Source organism: Ptychodera flava, chromosome 6, assembly GCF_041260155.1.
Source record: "Ptychodera flava strain L36383 chromosome 6, AS_Pfla_20210202, whole genome shotgun sequence".
Classification (NCBI taxonomy): Eukaryota; Metazoa; Hemichordata; class Enteropneusta; family Ptychoderidae; genus Ptychodera; species Ptychodera flava.
The window spans coordinates 5596558-5615000 of record NC_091933.1 but is presented as its reverse complement, the minus strand read 5'-3'; the positions used below and the strand labels follow the sequence as shown (position 1 = coordinate 5615000).

The 18443-nt window shown below is 39.7% G+C and overlaps 1 protein-coding gene across 1 annotated transcript; it reads left to right on the top strand.

Moving 5' to 3' along the window:
* Nucleotides 1-1253: 1253 nt before the first annotated feature.
* Nucleotides 1254-17974, top strand: LOC139136022 (calcium-activated chloride channel regulator 1-like). The gene is made up of 12 exons (XM_070703842.1): nucleotides 1254-1619; nucleotides 2289-2506; nucleotides 6616-6910; nucleotides 7303-7586; nucleotides 8772-9020; nucleotides 9642-9866; nucleotides 10404-10703; nucleotides 12218-12445; nucleotides 12860-13142; nucleotides 14456-14626; nucleotides 15188-15412; nucleotides 16403-17974. The coding sequence occupies exons 2-12, from the start codon at nucleotides 2336-2338 to the stop codon at nucleotides 16861-16863; spliced, it is 2892 nt and encodes a 963-aa protein (XP_070559943.1). The 5' UTR covers nucleotides 1254-1619; nucleotides 2289-2335; the 3' UTR covers nucleotides 16864-17974.
* The last annotated feature ends 469 nt before the right edge of the window (nucleotides 17975-18443 follow it).

Below are 18443 nucleotides of genomic sequence, written 5' to 3'. Positions count from 1 at the left end.
GAACACTGAAGTCATTTGTCGAATGGGAATGGCGCGCTAATTTTTATGCGTTGATTATCACGAAAATTGTTCAACACACGTCATGCACTTGTCATGTAGAGTGCATCTGCAGGAAACTAGCTGAGAGAGAAAGAGAGAGAGAAAGAGACAGACAGATAGACAGACGGACGGACAGAGACAGAGATAGACAGAGACAGAGAGGGGAAGAGAGACAAAATGAAACATGCATCGGGAGAGAGAGAGCGACACTGCAGCAACCCAAACAGACACAAACAGAGCCTGTAAGTCAATCAAATTAGAGATGTCCTTTTCTCTATCGCCTGCCTTCAAACATCGCTATCCTGTTTGGTATACTGTTTCTGTTTTATGGCACAAACTTGGTCCACAGGAGATGACGTCAGCTCATCAATATTTCACACAGAGGTCGCGAATTCTTTATCAAACATACCAACACTTCTTACAGTCACTCTGATCCAGGCTTTCACGCAGCGATTTCACAACGAAAACATTTCAGTGACTTTGTGATGTACATAGGAATTTATATCAATCTGTACGTATTTGGCGACGATGGCCAACACTTGATTAAAAATTGTTTCGCTTCTAATCTACATATTTTTATGACTGTAATCTTCAAAATCCCTGTCAATCTTATAATTCTGTATCATGAATGCATCGACATTATCATGATGTTATTTTATCGATCAATATTAATTCGGTTCTTTCAGAAAAATCGCCGCTCTAACAGACTTCACACATATTTTGTCAGTGGCTTTAATGTGCATTTCAAAGCGGGATATCCGTCAATGAGAATGTCATGAGACAATAATCGCCACAACACTATTGTTTAAACGTCTAATCTTTTTTATTGCCCTCCCTCGACATTAGCAGTCGCACATCAACATTATGATTTTCTTCAAAAGTGTTAAAGTGCCCGTGTAACCTGGGGTAGCGTAACTGGATACACACTACAATCTCTTAAAGTTTTACGATGCGTAATGTCATCATCTATTGTGCATACCAAGTAACCGTTATGGTTACTGCTGCGGCCAGTAGTCAAGAGCAGCGTATCCGTGAACGCTAATCGAGCGGTGACGTCATAAAATAGATTGGATTCGTTTTGAGATGATACCATGTACTTTTAATCTAAGATTACAATCGATATGTTTACTCTATCGTCCGATTAAACGGGGAGGGGGAGGGGAGGCACAGTACTGCATCTCCATGAAGCACCGAGACTTCAACAATAGACAGTAGTTCCCCACTCTATTGTCTATGCTTCAACGAAATCACATCTTTCCTGAAAGTTTAAGTTTATGTCCATGCGTGGATGGGCTATTAATATGCTGCTTATTCCTTATCACTTTTTTCCAGGGTCGGCTTTTACGTAGTTTCATATAACACATACTGGAGCCATATTGCCTCGAAGTGTAAAAGTGTAATGCCGTCTGACATCATCGTCGTTTTCACCTACACTGATTTATTGTGAAATAAGAAGACGACAGAATCTACAAGTTTTGAAGATACTTGCACTGAACGAGGTCCTTGAAGAAAGGTTAACTTGTTCTACCAACGACGCTGTGACGGCCAGTTTGTAGGCAACGGCTCTGAAAGGTATTGAGGTACGTATCACATACTAAGGGTTTTACAGGAATTCCTAATGTAGGAAAATATCATAAAATAAGTCACTTTATCATAAGGGGGACACAGGCGTTCTTGCCTACAAGGCAACGCCTCATATGATCAGTGACTGCGTGTCTCATAAAAAAACAAAGCCTCAGACAACTTACGTTTAAAAGCTTGAGAGCACTTACGTTCGTTTAATATTGTTGCAAAAGTTATCAGTGTAGTGTAAAATGTTCAGTGTCGTTTAAAACTTTTAGTCATCATTTTCGCGTGATCACGGACTAAGCTCTTTCATTGATTCTGTTAGGAAAACCAAATTTTTCATCGTGAGCGATATTGACGAGATGATGACTCTGCGTATCATATGACATGATAAGAAATTATAAATCATCATGGACAATGCACGGCCGCACGTCAAATCGTCAACATGCCCTAAAATCGAAACGTGTAAATGCCGTCAGATCATAACATGAATAAGAGTCTCAAAGATGTCGAAGCAGAACATATCAATCATGGAATGTTAAATAGTACAAGATCTAGGATGAAAAGTCTTAAGCTTTCACCGAATCAGCATCCCTGTTATGATGTAAATAATGAGCTACACTGTGACACCCCCGTGTGACGACTCGGCAATTAAAGCAGATTCAGCTTAACACCGTTGACAGACTCAGATGCTCCGCCAGACTATATCGGCTCCAGACTATCGGCAAAGATGAGGCAGCACGCGATCATTGCACAAATCATCGGTTGCGTTCTAGCTTTCAGTGTTGCGGTGGTCGCCCAAAGAAATAGAATTTCCTTGTTGAACAACGAGTATAGCGGGATTCTTGTAGCAATCCATGAGAGCATACCAGAAGATGCCTATCTTATAGAGAGGATTCAGGTAAGTCTGAGGATACTTATCCTTCATTACCTTTCGCATTTTCCACTCTTAAGAAGCATGGTGCAACCTCCATCTATAGTCAAGAATAATTGGAACGCAATGTAACATATCTTCAGTTAACACTGTATCAAAATCTTCAATAATGCAGTATGTCTGGAGAGCGAAGGAAGAGTTCGAAATCAAACGATTTGGGCGAGAGAAGTACGACGTTTGTTGCCTATATATAGGGGTAATCTTATTTTTTTCACTTGTAATGAAAGTTTTCAAATGATTACGATGGTAAACCTAGGTAACAGACTTACAGGAAATCGCAACCTTGGTTCTATACAGACACCCGGACCATTGCATTTTACACACCTGTGGGCTGTCACTATCTGACGTGGTTCACCTTTAAATTTGATAGTCGACTGATAGTTACCTTGATTAAAAAGGCTCGATAACATCAGTGATCCACTTAGCGTGATTATCAATCGATATTTGAATCCTTGAGATGGATTATCACGCTAAGTTTTTTAAAAAAATGTCATTTGTTCATAATCGTTGCATTTTGTAAGTAGCAGTGAGTAGACAAAAAGTACGAAAAGAACAACTGTTAGTCCCATTTTACATTTTGAGATACAATTTCGTGCCCTTTATGTAGCGTGCATAATCTTGCGACAAAGTACAGCACACAAACGTGCAGTGATCTGATCGAAGCTGAAGTCAGCATGTTTTCGCAGTTTATTTGTAAAGAAGGAGAAAGAAATTGCCATATACTGGTGTCTTGAAAACTAGGATGATGGCATTATTCTTTTAATACACTTTTCCAGAGTGGCTACTCATTCTGCGTCTTTGAGAAGATTTGAAGAAAATCGTGATTATATTTCAATGACAAATTCTTGCGTTTCCATATGCAAGTCATTGGAATTCGCTAACACTGTATTACCACTGGGTAGTCCCCCGGACTATATAAGTGAGAAATTGTTCCTGGGAGAACGTGCCGAACTCAAGTTTTGATCTGTCGACCCTTGTGTTTTTATCATCGGCGATAGAACAACGAGAGAACAACGATTTCAATTTCGCAACGGACAGCTTAAATACACCCTAGATTGAGCCAAAGTATTCATGTGCAGATTTTTGTACACAATTATGCGGCATCATTTTTTTATTCCCTTGAAATTATTTGTCCGGGTTTTTTTCTTCATCGACGACAAAAATGACATCCAATGCAGTCTCCATTGAACTGCAACACTAACCATAGTGAAAATATTGTGGAGTCGCTTTTTTGAAATTCTTTGAACTCTCGAGACAACGACATCAAAGCTTGCAATGATTCGCGGATTATCTACGAGTGCCTGCCTTTAAGAAAGACTGATCGCTAATTTCTGACTTTGAGAGCTTTAACTTAGAATTTTTGTCTGAAAATTCGAAAAGATACGTACCTATATCGGTGCTTTGCGTTATATCAGACTGATCTATTAAAATTTCAAGAGGTATATCATAGCACTCGTATCTTGTAGTAGAAACACAGTAAAGTTTACTGTTGTGGTAGTCTAAAGTTTACTTAATGATAGCGGAATATATTTGCCGCATGATTGATATCATGTACTTACGCAATGAGATCAAACTAGATTCGAATCGGCTGACTCTTCGAAGCAGCCCGGGGACGAGACATTATCAATGGTAAGAACGGTATTTCACATATCTGGTAATAGTGGAGCAATGTCAGATAACTAGAGCTCTAACAATGTCGTGTTAGCAATATTCCCGATTCCCCACGTGTAGCGGATATAGCCCCTACAGGCAGAGATACAGATATATGTATGCGTACGTCAACTCTCGGATGCTCGGATGAACGCCACCAAGCTACCAATCCGTGGCGCCTCTGGGACGCTGACGAGCTTAACAAGTTGACAACGGTGGTCGTATTTTTCAAGTGTTGATCTCGTAAATAAGTATGATTTGAGGGTTTTATTTGAGAGGTTTAATTGATTTGGCCAAGTGAAGTAGAACTGCAAAGAGATGACAGGGTTGGCAAAAGGTGACAAATTAGCAGTCACATCGACATTTTCATCCAATGTTTTGCCATTTGTTCCGGGTACGATAGCTTCATAGAAATCAGAGAAATTACGTCTCATGACTTTGTTATACTGCTAATACCATACATTCTCACTCTAAGATAGGGAATTTTCGCGACAAAAATCACGAAACTACAAAAGTAAATTCCGGTTCCGCAATGCTCTCGGCCATTAAAAAATAGAACTGAACCATAGACAGCAGAAACACGACTACTGTCAATGTCTGCACTGTCACTTCTTAAACTTCTCGATCACAACTCAAGCAGTGTTTCACTTTTAGAAGTTTTTTCTTCGTCATTTAATTCAGTGAATCTTACGATCCCCTTCCCCACACCATCTGATAAACAACTGCGAGCATATGCTAGAAGACCCGATTCGGCTTCAACCGTCGCCCACGAACAGGTTCTTTGGACTCGTTGCACATCACCATATTGTCATAGACTGAATCTCATGACGTTGCGAAATGTTTGACGCAGCAATGAGCGACCTATACCTACGTTGGTGATTATCTATCATGGGTTTTAATGAAGGTAGTTTACAATAGCCAATCGAAAACAACCACACAGTTTGAGTGGATGCACCATAAACTCGCTCCTACAGTTCAATCATATTACTATTTTTCCCTTTCTTTCACATTTTCTGTTTCAGATTATCCATTTATACATTTTTCACTCACTTTGCTTATTTACAGTTTACACATGGCATTTCACGTTCATGCTTGATATATTTGGTATTAAATTTTGTTTCGTGAATAAATTTCACCTTTCCTCTACGTCACCAAGTTTTAGGTGCTTCTACCCCCCCCCCCCCCCCCCTTGCAGGTGTAGTCGTAACGTAGAGGTTTTGTTCTTGAAGTGTAGTTTACCATTATTGGCCGGTTTCCCGTCATTGTGACAGTCGTAGAGATGGCGCTATAACGCATGTGTCGGGGACTAAACACAAGAACGGAAAGATCTGTTCATCGCGGTCTAAAACGGTCAACCTGAAATGTCGGGACACCTCTGTATTTGCTTATTCGGTCTTACGAGCTGAGCACACAAAGTGACGTGCACCATGACGTCATCAAAGAGCCGTTACATTTTGTGACTATTTGTTTCGACGCCAACTGTTGACGACACTGTAATTTACAACTGCGCTCTTGAACAATCAAGCGGCTCTGATATTGCAGCCTTTACATGCATGCCAACCATGGCTGAATGAGATGCTTACAGAATTGTTGCATGAGACTGATGCAGCAGTGGAAACCTGAGTACCAAGTGATTCAGTTAAAGTGAAGAAGTCGTCCATTTGTCATGAATTTTGTTTGATTTCGTTTATCGTGTCTAAAACCGCAGTGCGAATATATGCATGGTCACCCATTCATTCAGTATCATTCAACATGTCAAACAACATAAGTAGTATCTCGTATAAAAAAATTCATGAAAATGGACGGCTTTGTCCCTTTAAGACAGAAATTATCAACATGATATATAAGAGTTTCTCTAACGAGTATGTCTGTTTGTTTCTATCTATTCCCCCACCTCTCTTAATCGCTCTCCATCCTCCCACTCACACAAATGTCTTGTGTATTTCGACTAGAAAGTTTTTGAAATATATCTGTTAACTCCCCTCTCTTAAACCTCCCTAACCTCCCCCTCTCTCACTCACACAAAAATTTTGTTTATTTCGTAGTTTTTTTTAAAAGTTTTTCTATTAACATAGATTTATAAATGCATGAATTTGTATTTACATAGAATATCTATCTGTGAGAAATTACCCATCATCTGTTGTCTCAATTTGGAGAATTCGAAGCAAGAGTAACACGTTAATAATTGTTCTGTGTTTGATAATGATGATACTTCATCCTTTCTAAAATACAAACACGTAATTCTCATAAAGTGGTTCAAAACAATTTGATACATAATGCAAAAACACAAGGTCAGCATCTATAAGTCCCGGAATCTGTTATTATAAATAATATATAGATTCGCTTTGAATTCTGCAACAAATGATGGTAGCATGCGTACCACAAATAAAAACTGGAAACTATATATCTTATCTCATCATTGGCAGGAAGTGTTCTCAAGCGCATCGTCATACCTGTACGAGGCGTCAGAGAAACGTGTGTACTTCAAAGATGTGACAATTCTTATTCCGCGGACATGGAGCGACAGCTTGGCCGACGAAGCTGCCACTTACGAAAAGTTCTGCATCGCCAACGTCGTGGTTGACCAACCCAACCCTGAATACGGTGACAATCCGTACGTCAAGCAGATCCAGCCCTGTGGTCAACCTGGCGAGTACATGCATCTGACGTCACAGTGGCTGACTGACGTAGCCTACTCCGAATACTACTGGGGAGAATCAGGTACGATGGTAAAAAAGAATGTCTTGCAAATACAGTGTTTATATGTTTAGTGCAGTAACTGTCGGTCGAACATTTCTGTATTGTATCACAGGGCATGAGTGTACGCTTTACCCGCAAAAATATGCGAAAACAACACGAAAAACTCACCCACTTTTCTTCACTCATCTGTTTATGTTCTTAAGCGTTTCTTGGGAATAGTTTACTACATACAGAAATGTTTTCCACAATTTTGATTAAGAAACGCTATTCGTCAAGAGCAAATTTGTATACGTACTATACCATTGAATAATACTTATAGACAAGACCATCAAATTACTCATATTTTATATGTACACATTACAGTGAGTACGGCTGACTCCTCACCACTTCCCTCCATTTTGCTCATACTTTAGGTAAAGTAGTGGTCCATGAGTGGGGCCACTTGCGTTGGGGTCTCTTCGATGAGTACGCAATCGACGACAACGAACACTTTTACTTCGACGAAATCGGTCGAGTGGAGCCGACCAGGTGTTCGGCAGACATCAGTGGCCAATCGTATGATATCTACAAAAACTACAGAAGGTGCAACACAGATCCAGAGTCGGGTGTAATGCCCGGAACGGGTTGTAGATTCTTCCCAGATCTCTATGGCAACGATGGAACATCATCCTTCTTGTATGCAAACTACTTGGACTCGGTGAGTGCTTTCATTAAATCTAGCAAATAACGCAAATACCGTTATATGTATTATTTTCTTATTACAACGAAAAGCATGGGGACTTTTTCCTTAGATGTCTGATCTTTCCATTCTCGCATCCCATAATGCACGGCTGGTTTCAGAAATAACATAAAATGACTAAATATTTCAGACGCATTTATTTTCGAGTCGTTCATAGATGCATCAATTTTCCACACCACACTCTTTCAAAAACTGTATGACAACATCGCCAAAAATGAAAATGTTTCTCATCCTCGTGTGTGTCGTCATGTACGAAACGTGTGACTTTCTTTGCATGATCACTTGAAAAATTTGTGCATGAGACAATGACGGTGTGTTACGCTCTTCAGAAAATCTTTTATTTGTTACAAATATCATATGCACACATTACCATTCTGAATAGTGAAGTCATCGCTGTCATAATGCCGGATGTCAGAATTATCATCGCAGGTTAAAATATCAATTTTTCCAGCAGTTTGGTCATTCGGCCTTAAACAAGACAAAAAATGAAAACGACATAAAAACGGCTTCGCCATGTCGTTTTTTTAAACAGTCCGCCCACCTTGTAGTTCTTTCCCATGTCTTCCGACGAGCTCCCTAATCCATCACTCAGAAAGAGATCAACATCTGTTACATCATAAACAAGAAATTAGAAGATTGCAACAATCTGCTTATCACACGGTAGATATCGATTTGATATAAAGGCGGTTCCTAATTAATCGTCGTGTAATATTGCATAGAGGAAATACAACGGAAATTAAAACCATTGTTCTGGTTCTGTGGCACGGCCGCAAGGGCTTATGGGTGTCCATCTTGTTTTAAAGTATTCTGCACGGATTTTGGATATTAGTTTTAGTATCTCTCATGCTCTTTGTTATAGTCACTGATTAAATTTAAATTATTTATGTTTTTAAATGTATTTTTACATCGTACTTCTATGGAACCGATGTATACGAAATACCAATGCACTTGAAGGCGTTGGTGAAATCGTTCTAATCAGCGAACGTACCGATTAAGCTTATGCACTGTTCTTAAAGAAAGGAATTTTAGAATTTGAATGTACAACAGACGATTTTCAGCCTCATCAAATGTCAAATCTATCACAAGGTAAATCGATCGTCCCATCTGAAAGGTAACAGTGGTAATTGTTTGTTCCGCCGATAGGTTGTTCATTTTTGTCACAGCGATCCTGAAAAAGACCAGCTTTCAAAGCACAACAGGATTGCCACAAACAGGCAGAACAAGCTGTGCGAACACAGGAGTTCCTGGGATGTCATGCTGACCACGCCGGATTTCCTCAACGGCAACAACTCTGCCCGGGAGGTCGGCAGTACAGTGCCCTCTTTCCGCGTCGTTCAGGACGTCGATGAGAGGATTGTGTTGGTGCTTGACGTGTCAGGCAGCATGGAACAAGTGAGTTAAATCCTAATTATTAGCAGGATACCATTGAGAGACAAATTGACAAGGCATGCATATATTAATTTTACATACACAACTTGATAAATTTGCAAACTCAAAGAGATGTGATCGCTATCATCCCTTTGACTGTCATCATTAAAACGGGTTGGTAACATAGTTAGAATCTTGTTCTACTGTCAAAGGAAATCTGAAAATGGGTTAATTTAGCTTCATTCGCACCTGAAAATTTTCTAATTTTGTACATGCCTGTAGTCTTTCTAATTGTATCGATGGATGACCTAAGCCTATAGTAAGCATAAATTTTCCCTACTACTTCAAGCATAAACGCGGGATTGGGCAACAAACGGACGAAGACAAGGCGACTGTGAGATCCACATGTAAATTTTTAGAGATGAGCCTACTTATTTATCGACTATCCATAAAATTAAAGAAGGAAATGAAGGGAGTTCTATAGCAATAGTCTTGCAAAACTATCTGTTTTCAACTTTTCCACTTTCTCGATGGACAAAACTCGATGTTCTTTCCAAAATAATTAACATTTGGTGTGCTCATCGGACATAAATTTGCAGACTAACCAAATAATGCACTAGGTGATATGGAAAATCGATCTTTCAGAACAATCGATTCAATCTGATGATCCAAGCAAGCACGAAATATCTACGTTACACAGTACCCAACAACACATACGTCGGAATAGTGGAGTTTTCCACAAGCGCCTACAAGTTATCAAGTCTTGTTTTCATCGACGGGCCTGCAGCCAGAGAGCTTCTCGTCAGTTCTCTGCCAACAGTCGCAGTGGGTGCAACGTGTATTGGATGCGGCCTACAGAAAGGTATTGAGGTATGGTGTCCTGATCAAAGATTATCCATTGCTCGATGCAGGTTTGTGCACAGGGACTTGAGTAATCAAGATTACTCAATTCCTGTGGTTTGTGCAGGTTTCTGAAACACAGATAACAAAACCAGGGACTGACAAAGTATCTTCAACCTCGCGTTCTCGCACTTGACACGAAAATGATGTACATCGTATATAGTATCTAATACCTATTCCAACAAACTGTAAGCCTTATGCGGTATATGAGGTTTAATTTTACAAACATGGTATCTATGATCAAATAAGCTAAGTTCTCGCACGTGGGTAGAAGGACTGTGGTTCACGGCTACTTTGTGCAGGCATTTCACTAATACACAGAAACACAGAATATCTACTCTGATCTTATCGTTGACGGTATGTTGTCAAACAAAGTTCCCACACGCCTCTCATTTTGCCCTAAAAACCAATTTGGACACATGCAGGACGAACAAATACGATGAATGCCTATTGTTATGAAGTAATTCTAAAATTCAGCCTTTCTTTTCTGTTATGGTGTACGACAAGGTCCTTGAGGCAGGACCAGGCCTGACAGCTTCAGGCGGTATACTATTTCTAATCAGTGACGGCGAAGAAAACCAGATTCCTAATATTGCTGACGTCAAGGATGAACTGATATCTAAAGGAGTGATCGTCGATACCTTGGCATTCAGTGAAGCAGCTGACGATCAGTTGACCAAGTTATCCGAGGACACCAACGGTTTATCTTTTTATTACTCGGAGAGCAGCGAATCTACCGCCTTGCACGATGCCTTCGCCGCAACCGTCACAACCAGGACCTGCGGTGATAATATAGCAGCAGTACAGGTAACAATTACGGATTTTACTTCTGATCCTTTATGTTTGGTGAAAGTTATGCGAATTTCGTTTTCAACTTTTTTACCATTCTAGTTTGGTGTTAGTTTAAGACAATTATTTGTTGTTCTTTTTCAGAATGCAAAACACACAGACTCTTCAGTTTATGGAATTTAATTGGTATGAATGGAACATAGATACATAGATAGATACATACATAGGCATAGATATATACATACATACATACATACATACATACATGCATACAGTTTGTTTTATTTTACTTTTACGATATTGCGAATCCTTTTGGTTGTATGTTAGCTGTATGCTTCGCAAAACTGTTGTTAGGGTTTTTTGACCGCACAAAAGGAATTTTAAAACATATTTTTCGAAGCGATGCGAACGATTATAAGAAACAAGTCTAAGTTTGTTTTGGCCAATGAGGATCGATCATGGTACAGATCATTCATATGTTCACCAAATCACTGACAATTCTCGATTTCTGGACCACAGTATTCCGAATGGCTGAGGGGGCGCTCTACGAAACTCGTTGAGTGTATTTTGCATCTGAATTAATTTGTAATCAGGGCTCGAAATTAGCGGTAGTCCCACGTCAACAGACTACCAACTTTTCCCTGGGGCTACTAAAGTCAATGAAATGGTAGCCCAGACGGACTACCAAAGCCTGGCACATGAAACTCAGTCAGTACTAGGCATGCCATGACTGGACCATCTCTTTGGGATGAGCTAAATGCGGTCACACGGAAACTATGCCTCCTCCCAACTACAGAAAGCCCATGGTCTGTTTTTAGCCCTGCTACAGTCGTGCTTAGAGAATCGTGGTCGTTATGACGGCTATCAAAATTTGTATACAACTCTGAGAATGAAACGGGTTGTCAATACAATGATAATTCACCAAACTTTTGAGTGTCACTGTTGTCAATTATACCAGTTTCCTTTTGGGTATTAAAGGTGTGTATTTACATCAGATGACTAACACATTCTCTTCATGGGCAGAATCTTGAAAAATAGCTTTCTCTTGTCTGGTTAATGAAAAAAATCCCAAACTAAAATATGCGTGGGCTACCAGCCATTGTCACTGGGCTACCAACTTCAGAAAATGGTAGCCCAAGTGGACTACCAGGGAAAAAGTTACTTTCGAGCCCTGTGTAATGAATATGCGAAATTGAAAAGCCGACATGTTTTTTCTTAAAACAATAATAATTAGGCTACTTCACGTGTTGGTCCCTTTTCGAGTTGTAAAACAACCTCTTTATTCTTCTTTTTGCACCATCATACAATGTTTCCAAAATAATTCAAATCGTGTTCCATGATTGCATTACTCCACCGGGACACACTTGGCCTGAACTTTCAAATTGCACTCAGTGTATGATATAATACTCGGCGGTAATAAGCAAATACAGTAAGCAAAAGGTACCCGTAACAGACATTTTCTAACCCATCAGCAAGAATGCACTGTTGGATTTTTTCTCATGTTCCTCTTTGTCATCTGTTCATTTTCACAGCTTGTCAGTTACAAAGCTAATGTCACTGCCAATGGAGAGATCACAGGTCAAGTTCCCATCGACTCTTCCATCGGAAAGAACACAGCCTTCTTTTTCTTCTGGCAGACAAGTGAAGTGGACGTACAATTGACCTCCCCTTCTGGTCTGGTCATCTCTAAGGGAATGGAGGGATACATTGTGGACAACTTCACCAACACAGTTGTCGTTGAAGTGCCGGGACAAGCAGAGGTTTGTAGAATTCGAGCGTACTATATAGATTTACGACATCACGCTTATATACCCATGATTAGGAAAGGTTAAGTTATGTATGTGTACGTAACTTCATGCATAAATGTATGGTATTACATACGTACAAACATGCATGCATACACACATTCATACACACACACACACACACACACACACACACACACACACACATACATACATACATACATACATGCATGCATGCATGCATACATACATACATACATACATACATACATACATACATACATACATACATACATACATACATACATACATACATACATACATACATACATACATACATACATATGTATGTACAGGATTTGCATGCGTGCATGAAAGTCGATTAATGAGATGAAACAACATCACCGTTGTGGTTTCTTCCGGCTCTAGATTGGGACTTGGAGTTACATTGTTAACAATTCTGACGCAGTCCATCAAATCATTGAAGTTTCAGTGGAGTCAAAACCATCTGACGAGAGTGCGTCTCCGATTCGTCTGACGTCAACACTGAGTGGTTATACAATAACACAATCTCCACCAACAGCGATCGTCTACGCTGAATTGAGTCGTGGCTTCGTTCCCGTGACTGGAGCTACTGTCTTCGCGGTTGTTGATCGTCCAGAACCGCAAACAAATCCGCCGGTGGAGTTGCAGCTCTTCGACAATGGTGTAGGTAAGTATAGTGTCTCCGAAAACGTCGAATAATTCAACTTTTTCATCGTACCCGACAACAATCTGTGACTTCATAGATGAAATCATAGAAATCAGCGCAACGTAATTTTTCTGTCATCTCATTGAATGGATGAGATTCTATAAGGAGATTCGACGCTTGATCCATCTTTTTATACGGCAGTAGTATGGTAGTTAAAATTAAAACCATTAAATCGAAGAACTCTCACTCAACTCATTCAATCTCGACTCAAATCTACCGATATATTGGAAAGAAAGTAAACTATATCTGGAAAACATTTAAATTCTGATATCGCACACAGAGACAAAGACACAACAAGTACAAACAAACAAACAACAAACGAGCAAACAAGCAAACACGTCACAAAATACCCACGGACCCTTAAGATACCCTAAACGCAACACGCCAAAAACAACTCTGAGATACCGCTATGACATTTTAGGCCCAATCAATGTCCATATAAGCTATTTGGATCTTTTAAAGCACTCTGTTAAACCTGTTCCCACAAAAAAGGCTCGTTTGGCGATTTAAATTTCAGGTCGGTCGGGCAGGCAACTCTTTTCCGCATCAGCGAGCAAGGCAATTTTATTCTGCAGCTCAGAGGGTAACTTGAAAAAAGGCTCAATCGGCGGACAGTGAGTCTTTATACTGTGACGTGGCAAAGGCATGTCAGTTCGAACATTAGTCGGGGGAGAAGACAGCGGGGGCTTTTAGGAGGAGGGGAAGCGGGGAGATTTCCTTCACCGGGCATTGGGGAGAAGGTAAAACTCAAATGCGGGAGGGGAACTTTTTCCAGTCGTAACTAAGTGCAGTATTATGTCCCTTCAAAATTTTAATTTTGTTCAACATACGTTAGAATATAGTCCATTTACATGTGAAAACACCTATGGTTACAATTTCTCAGATCTGGCTGCTGTGGCTGTCATAAGCAACGTTCACCTGGCGAAATTATGATTTTTGCATCATGTAAAATGTAACAGGGAAGACTGACCTTTGACTCATTTGCGAAACGTGGGAATGCTGTCACTACTCTCGAATGTTTGACGCTCGCCCAACCACCGTTAGCCACCAGTTTGATGGTAGCGCGGACATTCGTAACGTTTCAAATCTAGTACCCGTAAGTCGTTTTGGTAACATAACCAGCGTCCCAGTGTGAAAACAGTCAAAACATGACTTTGACGGTATAAACGCGAGGGGGTAGGTCAACTGAAAAAGGTAATATCACCAGTAATATTTCAGAAATTTGTACCGAACAAAACACATTACTAAAACAATATGTTATGATTTTTCTTCAGGGGCAGATATTACTAAAGACGATGGCGTGTACTCCGCTTATTTCGTTGACTTTATCGAGGCCACCTGTCCCACGTCTTGCCGTTACAGCGTCCAGGTAACAGCAAGCGATCAAGACGGCAATGCAGTTGTCAGCGCCAACGGGCGAATGGGGGCGTTGCCTAAAGATCTCTGTGAGTAGCTTTCAAAAAAGAAAACAACTTTCCGTAATTTATTCGTCATCGATTTGAGAAATACTCGGTGTTTTAATGAATAATCACGTAGTTTTACCGCTTAATCCATATACTTTCAACTTCCACTTTGACATGATTGGGTTTCTTTTCCATATTTTAACTTTAACTCCATATGCAGGCTTATTAAGGGTTATTCCTCAGACTTGCTCCGGGTCTTTGGGTATACATATATCTAAACAGAGCAAACTGAAGGAATAAATCCAAGCAGACTGTTACATATGGTGATATTATCGTGAAGCAATACACTTTGGCAGATTGTCGCGTTGATGCCAGGGCGAACACGAAATACACAGCAAGAAACTATACCGCGTGCGACCGAGAAAAGCCGAGTGACTCACAGGCTTGTCTGGTAATTTCTTTCCACTGCATTGCATTCTACACTAATGCATGGCATGTATTTCCATATTATGGTATGGGTTGATCTCCACTGTTGATTTGGCTAACAGCTCAGCTATTAGTTACCTATTCGCATTGGTCTTAAAACGATTATCCTATTTTCAGCCATTATTCCTGAGCCGGGTGAACCGAGTCCTGTTGGCGACTTCAGCAGAATTGCTTCAGGCGGCGTCATACAGGTTGCAGACGGTGTCACGTATGTTCAACCGGGCACAGATCTCCTCCCACCGGCAAGAATTAACGATCTCAGTGTTTTGTCCACTTCGTATGACGATCAGACGATTGTGCTTCAGTGGACAGCCACTGGAAACGATATGGATCAAGGCACAGGTGAGGAAAATGTGCATTTATTTTGGTTAAAGCCCCAGTAGCTGTAACTCTTGAAATTTGTTGACCTGAAAATATCTTCCCATTCTCTCCTGGTTTTCTCCGAATTCTACCCTCTGAAGGGATAAAGGCTTTTACCGCATTAGAAAACCATTCCTTTGTGAAACATTTGTCAAGTAAATTCAAATTTTAACAGTCATTTTGATTTCCCGTCATTTTCAAAAATTGGTAATATTACAAAAGAAACAGAACATACAATGTCACAGTTGAAAACATTCACCCCATGCATTACATAGGACTACTCTGTGCAGTTTTTCACATGGGCAAACATTTAATCACAGTGTAATTTTTGTCTTGTTCAAAATTGCACACACCTAAATTGGTACATTCTCACAAACTTACTTTAGTTTGAAAGATCATAAAAATGATGCTAAAGGATACAACTAGTCGGGCTTTAAGGCTTTGAAAATTGAGTGCTGAATCTACCGGTCAGTTAACATGTGTGTCGGTACATGCATGTGTCTATGTATGTATGTATGTATGTATGTATGTATGTATGTATGTATGTATGTATGTATGTATGTATGTATGTATGTATGTATGTATGTATGTATGTATGTATGTATGTATGTATGTATGTATGTATGTATGTATGTATGTATGTATGTATGTATGTATGTATCTATCTATCTATCTATCTATCTATCTATCTATCTATCTATCTATCTATCTATCTATCTATCTGTATGTAGGTAGGTACGTAAGTTGTTTGTTTGTATCAATCAATTAGGATACTAGTAGTTGATGTAGTGTCAATATAGTTCGAAAAAGGTACACTTCACTGTAAGCTTTGGTAAACATGATTTTCTTTTGAAAGCTTCCAAGCTTGTATACTCGGTAATGTGTCTTTAACATATGTATCGAATGAAAGAGACGCATATCACCAAGATCGCTGTTGCAATCAAAAACCTTTCTGTCTTTTTGTTCACACAGCCGACCATTATGACATGCGAATTGCTTCAAATTTTTCCTCCCTTGTCGATGATTTTCTATCAGCAACGCCCATTGAGGAGGAGTACGTCCTGGTTGGCAATCTGACGAGTCCTCTTCCATCCGGGTCCCTGGAAATGCTCACAATCGCCATGCCGTCAAGAGGTGCTGGTTCCTCTTTCTATTTCGCTCTCCGGGCTGTTGATGCGGCCGGAAACGAGGGCGCTGTTTCCAACATCGCTCAGTCAACCCTCGTCGTGCAACCGCAGCCTGAACAGGGCCTTGAAGCATGGGAAATCGCTCTGATTGCTGTTGGTTGTTTCACTGGAGTGGCACTGGTCGTTGCCGTCTCTGCCGCCCTGGTGGTGAGCTGCAAGAAAGGAAAACGTAAAAACAAGATCGTAGATATCGATGGCGAAAAACAAACAGAAGAATACGTTAATGAAGTTGTTCAGGAAATCTAAATATCCCAATCTAACATTAGAATCTATCCACATGGGTATCGTGGCGGGAATGGTATATTTAGACTATCATATGGCATGTAATACAAATGTATATTGGTACCTATGTATATATGCGGAATTTCTGTAATTCATGACGATATATTTTGTATTGACATTGTATCATTACTAATTTGACTGAGGTTCGAACATTGGAATGAATGACACATGGAACATCGTTGAATTAGTTCTCCGGTTCATACAAATACAATCAGTGGATGCGTAGGTATGGTTGCGTTTCGGTCTAAAGCAGAGCTTATGTTTGCTCGAACATTTTGCAAAATTTATAGTAAAAAAATCACTAAAATGACAATCTCCCTGATCAATAAAGATCATTCTGCTTAAAATCTACTAAAAAAAGATTTAGGCTCGAGCCTGAGGGCATCGATCGCTGAACACTGTAGAAATGAACGCCATCAATCGGCATGACAGTGCTTATGCTACCCTCCCCACCTCCATTGTTGTGTAGAAAGAAACAATAATTTCATGGCGACACCAAATAGATAATTTTACACACAATGTATTGTCACAGGAAAATTAACCGACGCATGTCCGCAACGCTCACCCTTGAATTTCTTTTGAATCGGAAACAGCATTTTAACCAGCATAATCTTTCAAGATTTGAATAATTGAGAATTTCGATGAATTAAATTGTCCTGAATTTGTTTTACGTTTTTGTTTTGATTTCTGATGAAGCACAGTATTTCATCTCAGTCTGGAGAGCATGATATATGATAACTTTTGCAAGAAAATTGTAAGTCCCGTATCGTCCAATCCGTCCCATGCTAGGATGTCTGTAGCATTATATTTCACTGTACATAATATTTCAGACGTGATCGTTTGAGCAAATGGGAAGAAGACAAAATGGTAGAAATTGATTCTTCTGTAAATCGTTCGGTTTTTTACTGCAGCGTTGTTACATGTATAGTAAACTGTTAAAACATCTTGTATAGAAAGCTGTATATGATTATTCTTTAAATTGCTCATGTAAATATTAAGAGTGAAAACGTGGTGTAACGTTACACACAAATTTTGTACAAAAGTGCCGATTAAATATTCAATGTATTTTAATCAACTTCATTCCTCAAGAATTTTTGCCTAGTTACTCTTTTATTTAAGCATATTCCCTCTTAAGAGAGTTTATGTTACCTTAACGGTGATGACAAATATATGTCCGATTTTAGACTGGATTTTCCGCTGAGTACCACATACACTTCCCAAGCTCGAGTTATGAAAACATGAACTTTGGGGGCAATCACTTCTCTGCAGCACAGTTTATGTTAAAAATCAACCGGAGCTGGGGGTGTCGATGAGCTAGAGAATAGGTTAACACTCGATGTAAATCTTTCTTTCTCATTACTCCCTCCTAATAAAGATGATCGCCGGTATTGACGCTGACTGCTTACCATACACAAAGGTTTTGTCTTCAAGCAAGAAAAAACATAGCTGCTTCTATATTGTCTTCATAAAATTTAAATTTTATGCTTTGTGTGTGTTAAGTACTCGGAGTGATTTCAAAGGCGTGGCAAGGACGGTGATTATAG

What these genes read in the sequence shown, in the direction of transcription:
- LOC139136022 (XM_070703842.1), top strand. Translation starts at nt 2,336, where the DNA reads ATGAGGCAGCACGCGATCATTGCACAAATCATCGGTTGCGTTCTAGCT. An exon ending in ATGCAAACTACTTGGACTCG is followed by an intron (nt 7,587 to 8,771) that starts GTGAGTGCTTTC and finishes TTCCGCCGATAG; the next exon opens with GTTGTTCATTTTTGTCACAG. An exon ending in GCCTACAGAAAGGTATTGAG is followed by an intron (nt 9,867 to 10,403) that starts GTATGGTGTCCT and finishes GTGTACGACAAG; the next exon opens with GTCCTTGAGGCAGGACCAGG.